The sequence below is a fragment of the Vicugna pacos genome, chromosome 18, assembly GCF_048564905.1.
Source record: "Vicugna pacos chromosome 18, VicPac4, whole genome shotgun sequence".
Lineage (NCBI taxonomy): Eukaryota > Metazoa > Chordata > Mammalia > Artiodactyla > Camelidae > Vicugna > Vicugna pacos.
This window is the reverse complement of record NC_133004.1, coordinates 29,353,776-29,364,701: the sequence shown is the minus strand read 5'-3', so window position 1 is coordinate 29,364,701 and position 10,926 is coordinate 29,353,776. Positions and strand designations below refer to the sequence as shown.

Below are 10,926 nucleotides of genomic sequence, written 5' to 3'. Positions count from 1 at the left end.
GGCGGGTGGTAACTTCCCCATGAAGGACCTCAGTTGGTACAATCCCTTTTCCGGGAAAGCTCAGAGCCATCCCTCGCGGGGTGACGGGGAGCGGGATGCGGGTGTGTGTTGGGAAGGGCGGGGGAAGGGGCGGCCCGCGGGCTGAGGTCGCGCCCGGCCTCTGCGCACCCAGCCGGCCCAGCACGGGGCGGAGTCACCTCCGTCCCGGGAAGCCGTGTTGTGCCCTGGAGGCACCGAGGAACCGGGCCAGCCGTGTGGCTGCCGTCTATGCGGCCTACGGCGAGGATGGCCCAGGGGGCTGGCCCGTGGCCACCGCTCCTGCTCCAGCTCGTGGCGCTGCTGGGGACGCTCGGGCCACAGGTGAGAAGCGGGCGGACGGGGAGCCTGCAAGGTCGGGTTCCGGGACGCAGGCGGCTGGGGCGCTGCGGGGCCACAGGGGGCGCCCCGCCTTCCCAGGCATCCGGGATGCCCCAAGTCGGCCCCTGGCCAGCGAAAGCCCCCTAGCTCTGGGGAGTTCCCAGGTACCCCACTAGCTGGAGAGACATGCCAGGTAGACCCAACACCCCACCCCTCCTGCAGCACTGGGGGTGTGGGTGGAAGGAACAGCCCTCCCGAGGGGACCCTGGCTTTCCAGCCAGGCCTCCTAAAATTTCTGGAATCCTGGCTTCCTTAGAACTTATGATCATCTTAAAGGTCCTCTGTCGAAAAATGTGCCCACACTCAGTTTTACAGACAAATTCAGGAGGATGGCAAGGCTCCCCCCTTACCTGTGACTGGACCTGGGATTCACAAGCTCTGGGATAAATAAGCTCGAGGGATGGGAATCCGCTGCAGCCCTGCTGGGAGCGGAAAAGCCCAGTCTTCAGCAGCCAGAAGGCCAAGGCGGGACTGGAGCCGACTCCGCCAGCCTCAGAACCCCCAAACACTTAATGAAATCGGAGAGCTAACTGTTCATGCCACTCCATGCTCACTGTCACTTCTCTGGACTCACCTCATGGTTGCCAGCTGTGAATGTGAACACGGTGTGGCCAGATTGGGTGTTTCTAGGAAAAAATGAGGAGAAAAAAAATAAAGACCAGAAATGAGAAAAATTAGAAATCTTCATTTTTTAAAAAGTGAAGTCGTTCCAATTTTTTAATTGGTAGCTAATTAAAACCACATTTTAAAAACACGATAGTGGTCAACCGTGGCCAACCAGTCTGCAGTGTCTTCTCCAGACCCCTCTCCTGGCTGCCACGTTGCAGATCACAAATCAGGCCCAGGAAAGAGAGGGATACAAGGCAGTTTCCTGACTGCTCCTGAACCGCTGCTCCACCCCAAACCTGAGGGTCCCAGAGCAGGACGTGGCCTTTGCAAGGGCGCGGCTGGGCCACCCGGATGTTAGGGTTCCTACTAGGAGCTCAGCCCCACCCTGTTTGTTCAAGGAGGGGCTGCAGCAGGTGAGGGAGCCCAGCAGGGGCCAAATGTAAGGGCAGCACCAGCCCTCCCTCCCTCCCTTGTGCACCCCCCTCCCCCACCAGCCTTGGTTCAAGGGGCCCGCTGGGGCCTGGCACCAAAAGCAGCCGGACTGGTCTGGGGAGGCAGAATGGGTCTTCCCCAGAGAAGCAGACAGTGAGGCAAAGGAGAAGGTGATCAGCGCTGGACCCAGAGAGATGGTGGTTCAAGCCCCAGCTCTGCTGTCTGTTACCTGCGTGGCTTTCGGCTGTTCACCCCACCTTCCGGAGAATGAGCCTCCCTCCCCTGCACAGTGGTGTGAATAATAGCACTGATCTCTTAGGGAGGCTGTAAGCGTCACTGAAGTCCTTTTGTAAAGGAGCCAAGGTCCCCCAGCTTCCACCGTAACTCCTCTCTAGGGTCTTGGAGATCAGTGGCTAGAGCCAGCAGCTTCCCCAGTCATTCTTCCTGTTTCCCTCTGGGGGACAGGGAGTCACAGCCAGCCCTGCCTGGAGCAAGGGCTAAGGTGGTCCCAGGCCTCTCAGAAGAGGTGACTTTGCTTCCACTGCAGGTCCAGACCTTCAGGTCAGAGAGCCTCCTGTTCGTGTCCACCCTGGATGGAAGTCTCCACGCACTGAACAGGCAGACGGGGGACTTGAAGTGGACGCTGAAGGGTGGTAAGCAGGGCAGTCATTCCTCCCACCTTGGCCCCGAGTCGGGGCGGAGGGAGGTCAGTGTAGAGGGCAAGAACATGGGGCCTAGAATCCAACCAGCAGGTGTCTGCAGGCACCTTCGCTGCTTACCAGCTGTGTGGCCTTGGGAAAGTCACTTCACCTCTCTGAGCCTCAGTGTCCTCACCTGTAAAATGGGACTAAGGATAACGACCCTACCTCACAGAGTTCTTGGGAGGATAACATCACACTCATGTCAAACGCTTGGTTTGGCGTCTGGCACACAGCAAGCACCCAATATGGGGTATGTCTTTTAACGGGGAGTCTGGAGGGAGCTGCACATGCCTGTGTCCCTGTTCCTGCAGATCCTATCATCCAAGGGCCAATGTACGTCACAGAGTAAGTGGACCTTCAGTCTTTTAAGGAGCAGGCAGCTGGGAGATGGGGAAGCCATAGTTGCTGGGAGGGGTGGGTATGCTGGAGGTAAGGGAAGACATTTGGGTCTGGAGCCCTGTGGTACCTCCTGCAAGGGTGGGCACCTACCTGCAGGGAAGTTGAAGGGAAAGGGGGCCTCTTGCCTCCAGGGTGCGTGTATCCAACTTTATCCCATTCCTCTCTGCCCCACAGGACAGCCTTTCTCTCAGACCCAGCTGATGGCAGCCTGTACATCTTGGGGACCCAGAAACAACAGGGATTAATGGTGTGTTTCCCTCAGTGCTTGGGGTGGGCGAGGGCCAGGGCTTCTGTTAGCCAGAGCACCGAGGGGGCAGAGGGGGCTTTATGGTCAGAATCTGAGTGTCCTGCAGAGGAGTAAGTCTGAGAGCACTAGGGGAAGGCTGTCTGGAGGGGCAAATTCAAGTTTTGCTTTTTGGAACTTTCTGGAACTTTTTTCCCCCAAATATTTTCGATGTACAATTGGTTGAATCTGCGGATGCAAAACCCACGGATAGGGAGGGCCAAGTGTATCACTTTCACTAATGTCTCATCAGCCAAAGCTTGTCAAGTGGCCAAGCGCAGAATCGGGCATGGTCAGGATTCTGACTGCGCCAGGTTTCCCTGCCAGGAAGGTCTAGGTATGTGATTTAGGAAACTGAATTGGTGAGAAATGTCCATGTGTAGACAGGCATCGTCCCAGCAAATGGATGGCACGCTGCAAAAGGGGAGCTTGAGGAGGTTTTATTACGGGATTATTTACAAAGGTGTGGGCTGAGTATGGGAAACCTCAAGGCAGGGTGCCATGTTCTGTGGCCCATGAACGTGGGGTGCCATTATCAGCCCTAAGCTCATAGGGAGGGAAAGCAGTTACCACAACCTGGAACCAGAGGGGGCAGGCTTAGAGGGCCACCTGGCAGGGGCTGAGGTCTTTGAGGGAGGGACGCAGCCAGCCCACCATGATTGGGGAGAGGAGACCGGGGAACACATACCCTGGTCCTGCCTCCTCCCCATTTTCACAGCCCGCCTGGAAGCCAGAGCGTAGGGTGCCCGCTGACTGAATCCAAACGAGTATGTCTCCTGGGGAGTGAGTGGGGCAGCGAGTGGGCCTCCAGTCCTGTCCACCGCCGGGGGTTGTCATCGGGCCTCAGTGGGACAGGTGTGGTTGTCTGTCCCATCACTCCCGCTGCGCCTGGGATAAAGTCCAGTCTCCCTGACAAAGCACGTCAGGCCATCTGGGATCTGGGCCACCTCACTCTGCAGCCTCATCGCTCACTTACAGGCACGTGTGCACACACACCTGCACGCACGCACACCGTTCAGTTTGCTGAATATGCCAGCTCTGGGGCTTCACCTGAATTGTCCCCACCGTCTGGAACCCTCTTTCACTCTGCCGTTGCTTCCCGGACTCAGTCAGGATCGGCCAGAGCACGCTGCAGTAACAGCACACTGAAATCTCCGCGGCTCCCCGGAGCTTGCGCCCTTGCTTACACCCTGTGACCCGCGTCGGTCCTCGAGCTTCTGTGCCCTGTGGTCTCCTGGAGACCCAAGCTGCTAGAACCTGAGCTTCTTCGTCACCGAAACAGCAAAGGGGAACGTGGTGATGAACCACACACTTGCTCTTGGCGTGTCCGTGTGGAAGTGACGTGTCTCTTCCGCTCCCTCCCTTTGGCTAAAGCACATCTCATGGCTGTGCCCACTTTAGGCAGTCAGAGCAGTATGTTCCCACCCAGAGCCCAGAATAAGAACCAGAGTATTTGTGAGAAGTGCGCCCCTTCCCCCAGCCGTTTCCTGCTCATCCCCTGTGTCCCAGTTTAAAATCCAAACTCCATCCCCACCTATGACCTTGCCCCCAGCTGACCTGACTTCTGGCCACTTTTCTCCCCCCATCCCCTCTCCCTCTTGCTGCTCCTGCCGGCGATCTCTGCAATCTGTCCCTCTGCCCAGAGGGCTCTCCCTCCACGTTTCCTAAGGCTCACGCCTCACTTGGCTTGGGGTCTTACTCCCTGGCTGCCCTATGTCAAATCACCCCCTCTCCTAGTTCTCTGAGTTTGTTTGTTTTAATAGCATTTACCACCACCTGGCATTATGGTTCATGTGTTTTTATTTACTATCTTTCCCTCATACACACACACCAGAAATGTAATTCTGTGCAGAAAGGTACTTAGTTATCACTGGGTCCCAGCACCTGGCTAGTGATAGCTGCTCATCAAACAGCAGTTGAATGAATGAATGAATGAACAACTGAACTTTGCCTGTCAGCCCTTCTTCAGTCCCCGCATCTGCATCAGGCACCCTCAACTTCACGTGCTCCCCAAGCACAGTGTAAGCTCACACATCAACTACAGGTTGTGTTGACTCTTGTTGTGGATCCTGACTCTGCCCCGGGAAGCCCCAATTCTCTTCCTCTCGGTAGGTACTTCCTTGCGCTTGGGATGCTGTCTGGCTAAAGCGCAGTATGTGGAGTTTGGGATTTTTTTTTTTTTTACTTTGATATGATTTCAAACATAAGGGAAAAAAAATGCAGGAATAGTACAGAGAAATTCTTTATTCCCTATACCCAAATTCATCCATTTTTTAACATCTTATCACTTTCAGTTTACCATTCTCTCTTAATAGGTAGATAAATAATATACTTGTGTATATAAAATTTCTTTTTCTGAACTATTTGAGAATGAGTTGCAGACACTATTCTCCTTTATTCCTAAAGTGTCGCTGTATATTCCTGGAACACACAATAGCCTGAGTGTAAATTATCAAAATTAGGAGATTTAATGTTGATGCAATAGTGCTATCTAATCCACAGTCCATATTAATTTTGTCAAGTGTCCCAGTGGTGCCCTTTATTGTTTCCAGTCCAAAACCAGGATGGCCCCTTGAGTTTGGTCCTAATGTTTCTTGGGTATCCTTTAACCTGGAGCAGCCTCCCTGAAGCTGTCACAGCCATTGAAGTTTTAAAGTCTTGGCAAGTGTTTCTGAGGAAGTTGTCAGGCCGGGATCAAGACATCAGGTGGCATCTTGGCACTGGGTGTGGGATTTGCTGCAGCTCCGTAAGGGGTCATGTAGCAGAGTGGTTAAGTGTGCGGGTTCTGGAAGCTGCCTGGCTGGGGCCCAGACTGTCTCTGGCTCTGCTATGTTCCAGCTGTGTGACATTAGCCAAGTTACTTAGCCTTTCTGGAAATGGGTATTATAATAATTGTACCTAATGAACAGGTTGTATGTGTTTCTCTGCTCTTCCTGCTCCTCAGAGACTGCCGTTCACCGTCCCCGAGCTGGTTCATGCCTCCCCGTGTCGCAGCTCTGATGGTGTCTTCTATACGGGTAAGCATCTCTCCAGCCTCTGAGTCCAGGTCTAGCAGGGATGGGACCTAGGTCAGGACGGACAGGCTGCACCCCCTCTCCAGGCCATCTTGAGAGCGGGCACACTTTCCACCTCCACAGGCCGGAAGCAGGATGCCTGGTTTGTGGTGGACCCTGAGTCAGGGAAGACACAGATGACGCTAACCACAGAGCAACCCTCTACCCCTCGCCTCTACATCGGCCGGACACGTGAGTCAGGCCCCAGCTGCTCCCCAAGCTCCGGGCAGCCCCGCTTTTGCTCTGCCCAGACCTGGCAATTGCTATCCAACTGGCCTGAGTCTGGGCCAATCAATCTGTCAGTCAACAAACACTTCACTGAGCACTGAACAAGGAGCTAGGGACACAGCAGTAACCAAAACAGACCCAGCTTCCGCCATGTGATGCTCAGACTCTGGCCTCCAGGCCGGGTGCTCAGGAAGCCCCAAACCCCATAAGATGACGTCCCCTGGGTCGGGGTGGGGGAGTGTCACATGGGCGCTCCTGGTAACCCTGCTTTCGGGCATCCCCAGAGTACACGGTCACCATGCACAACCCCAGAGCCCCGGCCCTGCGCTGGAACACCACCTACCGCCGCTACTCAGCGCCCCCCATGGATGGCTCGCCTGGGAAATGTGAGTTCCTCCTTTCTTTGGCCCCACCTGGGAGCAAGTTCCCCAGCTCGGGGAACCCTGAGTGGCATCCACGACCAAGCCCCACCACATTCAGACCCATCTGACCTCCGAGGGACCCCGTGTACTGAACGGCACACCCCTGATGGGCAGCCCTAAGTGACCCCCCTCAGCCCGACCCTCCTGCACCCTGAGCAGCCTTAGCACCCTAACTCCTTCACAGTCCAGGCGAGCCCACCCAGGTCACGCTGGGCGACACTGCACGTCCTGAGGGACTCCAAGCAACCCCTGCACCCCCTGAGCAGTCCGTACGTGTTCTAACTGACCCCCAATGTTGAATGACCCCTGACAGATGACCTTTAGTGACCTCCCACAGACTGACCACCCCCTTGGTATTATGACTGCCCTACTCAAACGCCTGAGTGACCCCACAGGTGCCTCTAAGCCACCGCTCATACCCTGACTTCATCATTCCACATGAGAACTCATGCAGGTGACCCTGACACATCACAGGTGACACCCACAGGGCCCCTGACTGACCCCCTTCAGGTCCTGAATGGCTCCCAGGTGACCCGCATGTCTCCAGACCACCCTTGTTGACCAGCAGCCAGCGCATGACTGACTACCCCACATCTCTCTGAAGTAACAAGGGCCGAGTCACACACCTCAGTCACCTTTGGTTGACCCTGCCAGACCCCTCTACCTCATACTGCTGCCCAGTTGACCCCAACTGATCGAAGTGACCCAGTGAACTTCCCATGTCCTGATCACCCTCCAAGTGATCTCACCTGACCTCCACACACCTGAGTGGCCCTCCCGATGGCCCACCCTCAGAGCAGCCTTCCCGCTCAAGATGCTCTGAGATGCCGCAGGTCAAGCTCCCTGACCGCATCTCCCCAGCCACCTTTCTTGGCAGACATGAGCCACCTGGCGTCCTGTGGGATCGGCCTGCTGCTGACTGTGGACCCGGGGAGCGGAGCAGTGCTGTGGACCCAGGACTTGGGCGTACCCGTGACGGGCATCTACACCTGGCACCAGGACAGCCTGCGCCAGTTGCCTCATCTCACACTGGCTCGCGACACCTTGCACTTCCTCGCCCTCCGCTGGGGCTACATCCGACTGCCTGCCTCAGGCCCCCAGGACACAGCCACCCACTTCTCTGCCTTGGACACTCAGCTGCTGTAAGTGCGCATGCCTGGGGGCCGGGGCCTCTGGCCGTGGTGCAGCCCAGGTGCAGTGCGCAGGCGTGAAGTTCCACCATGACACACCAGTTCAGCTGAAGCAGGGGTCAAAACCTTACAAACAGTTTGGTGAATAATCAGTGCCCTGCACCACCCACCATGTGCTCCCAGGATCCCCCGGATAAACCCATTGTTCAGCAACTGATAGGGTAAGATCTGGCCTAGGAGGGGCCTCCGTGTCTCCACCCCAGTGCTATAGCTGGCACCTGTTCTCCTTGGTAGGTACTGTATGTTTATTGGTCGTTAAAAAGTTTAAATATGACCCTTCCTTACAGCACCAAATACCGTAGTGTCCCCATCTTGGGGCACCAGGAGACAGACTGGGAAAATCAGGGATTATCCATTCGCTCAGTTCATTCCACAGACATGAGCTGAGCCCTTGCTATGGAGCAGTCTGCACTCTGGGAATGCAATGATATAACCAGTGTTCCCACCTACAGAAATCTCAGGGTCCAGTGGGGCAGAGAGCTGTGTCAAGAGGCAACCATAATATGATATAATAAAAGAGGAGATAAGAGAAGTATACAGTGTCATGGGAATGTATATGGGGGGCACCTAAGTTGAGCCTGGGGGCAGGAGGCAGTCATAGAAAGCTCCCTAGAGGAAGGGACATATAAGTTGAAACCTAAAGGATGAATAGGAAATGAAAGGGAGAGGGAGAAAGAGGGGGATCGTGACAACCAGGGAACAGGTTGAATTAACAAATTGAATAAGGCTGGAGAATATCTCTGAGCAGGGAATAAGGTCTGAGGCTGTTAAGCAGGAATCTTGTAGGATCATTTAAAGCGTTTGGGACAAGGCTAAAGAGAAGTCCCTGGAGGGTTTTAGGCAGAGAAGTTATTTGATCATATCGACCAGGCTGCAGGGTGAAGAACACCTTAGAGTCACAAGGGAGGAAGTGAACACATAGAATATCGCATTAGTTCAGGCAAGAGATGAAGACACTTTGAACCAGGGCAGAAACACCAGAGATGGAAACACGTGGAGGGCAACAGATACTAAGAGGGAAAACCAGTAAGAATTTGGTGACTAGAGAGTTTTGGTGATTGTGAGCGGAGTCAACAGTTATGCAGAAGCACATGACTGCTGTCATTTCAGAGGCAGGGAACATTAGAGGAGGAAGAGGGGAGGAGCAGGCAAGGAATGAGGTGATGAGTTCAGATTTAAAAAACTGAGCTCTTGAAAGTGGTCTGGGCTAGAAACAGTGACTCTAGAGTTTGTATCAGTTAGCTTTTGCTGCATAACAAACAATCCCCCCCCCCAAATTTAGAGCTTCAAAATTTATAATTTTTCAAGATTTTGTGAATCAGCTGGTGGCTTGGCTCAGCCTGGACCATCTAGAATGGCTTTACTCATCCTGTGCCATGATTGGTGGATTATTTAGCCCTCAGATGTCAAATAAGATCTCTCATGCCCACACACACTAGCCTGGGTTTCCTTTCATGGTGGTCTCAGAGTTCCAAAGAACAACGTGAGAGGTCAAGCCCCGAAGAACAAGCAGTTCTCAAGCCTCTAGTTATGTCTTACATTATCTATTGCCTTATTGGCCAAAGCAAGTGACATGGCCAAGTCCAGAGTCAGTGTGGGAGGGGGCACAGACATGGATACTGTGGGAACTGAAACCATCCACAACCATCACTCATTCTTTTCCACTTTTCCTCTCCCCCACTAGGATGACGCTGTATGTGGGTAAGGATGAAGCTGGCTTCTATGTCTCTAAAGCACTGGTTCACACAGGGGTGGCCCTAGTGGTGAGAAGGAGGTCTCTGAGGGGCTGGAAAGAGGGGATGAGAGCAGGAGAGGAGCCCTCCCCCGACTCATGACTCTCCATCTTCTGCCATAGCCTCGTGGACTGACCCTGGCCCCCACAGATGGCCCCACCACAGATGAGGTGACACTCCAAGTCTCAGGAGAGAGAGAGGGCTCACCTAGCACTGCTGTCAGGTACCCCTCAGGCAGCGTGGCCCTCCCCAGCCAGTGGCTGCTCATTGGTGAGACTCCTAGCCCAAATTTGGAGTAAGGGACCTGTGAGCCCAGGTTCTGAGCTGGAAGGCTGAGGTTGCCTTCAGCCCACTGACTTGTTTCTTCTGCCCCTCAGGACACCATGAGCCACCTCCAGTCCTGCACACCACCATGCTGAGGGTCCATCCCACCCCAGAGAGTGGGACTTCTGGGACCAGACCCTCAGAGAGCATTCAGGCCCCAGCTGTCTTCTTGGAGGTCAGTGCTAAAAGGGCAGAGGAAAGCGGGGAGAGGCAGCAAGCGGCTAGGCAGCCCTTGGATCATTTCCTCGGGTTTCTAGGAATAACACTTAAGAGAGAGTCAATTGTCCTCACACAACTTCTTGGAAGGAAAACTTAACTTTGGTTATTGTCAGAGACGTGCTAGAAGTGTCAAAAAGTTACTGGCTACCTAAATTGTGAAACGTGGGTCACAGTTTTCTTTATTCTTCTTCAACTGAAAGGTTACAAAATATTTAACAAGTGAGAAAATGAAAACAGAAAAAATCGTAAAAGCATGCCTTCCTGGGAGAGGACTGGACAAGAGTTGCCAGTAGTTCAAGGTTAGAAAGAACAGGCATGAGCTGGAGAAATGACTCTCAAATCTTGTTGCTCATCAGAATCACCTGGAAGCCACTGACTTCAGCCCCACTGAATCCAGAATCTCTGGAGGTGGATACTTGCACTTTTTGGTGATGCCACAGGAGTATCTGTATTTTTTAGCGACACTACAGGAGACGCTGGCCCTCAGCTAGGTTTGAAAGACGATCGTCTGGGGCGCCGTGATGTTTCACCGTGGAAAGTGCCACGTTTCCCACCAGACCACTCACTTACCACCCCTTCAGCTAAGCCCAGCCCTGTGCTGGGTGATGCAGAAGGGTTACTTAGGGGGTCCACAGTGGGAGGGGCTGCTAAGAGTGAAAGTCTCTTTGTCCCCAGCTCCTGAGCCTGACCCAAGAGGAACCTTCGAACCTACAGCTGCATCCGGAAGAGAAAACCCCAGGCCTGTACCCCGGACTGGGAACTCAAGACCTGCTGGCAACCAGCCTCACTGCCCTCCTCCTGGGAGGGTGGATTCTCTTCCTGATGAGGCAGGTAAGCCCATTGCCCGCGACCTCAGGTCCATCTCACAGTCTTCCTAGGGGCAACTCTGCTCCTGCTCTCCAAGGCCACTTAGCAA

At 54.3% G+C, this 10,926-nt stretch overlaps 1 protein-coding gene across 1 annotated transcript in view; it reads left to right on the top strand.

Moving 5' to 3' along the window:
- The first annotated feature begins 285 nt into the window (after positions 1-285).
- Positions 286-10,926, top strand: part of ERN2 (endoplasmic reticulum to nucleus signaling 2) — a 17,591-nt gene continuing 6,950 nt past the window's right edge. Inside the window, exons 1-12 of the mRNA XM_072942147.1 lie at positions 286-360; positions 2,006-2,111; positions 2,471-2,504; positions 2,733-2,805; positions 5,786-5,858; positions 5,979-6,086; positions 6,407-6,508; positions 7,422-7,686; positions 9,419-9,497; positions 9,590-9,737; positions 9,845-9,966; positions 10,686-10,841. Of these exons, the coding sequence (XP_072798248.1) occupies positions 286-360; positions 2,006-2,111; positions 2,471-2,504; positions 2,733-2,805; positions 5,786-5,858; positions 5,979-6,086; positions 6,407-6,508; positions 7,422-7,686; positions 9,419-9,497; positions 9,590-9,737; positions 9,845-9,966; positions 10,686-10,841 (1,341 nt within the window). The remainder of the gene's footprint in view (positions 361-2,005; positions 2,112-2,470; positions 2,505-2,732; positions 2,806-5,785; positions 5,859-5,978; positions 6,087-6,406; positions 6,509-7,421; positions 7,687-9,418; positions 9,498-9,589; positions 9,738-9,844; positions 9,967-10,685; positions 10,842-10,926) is intronic.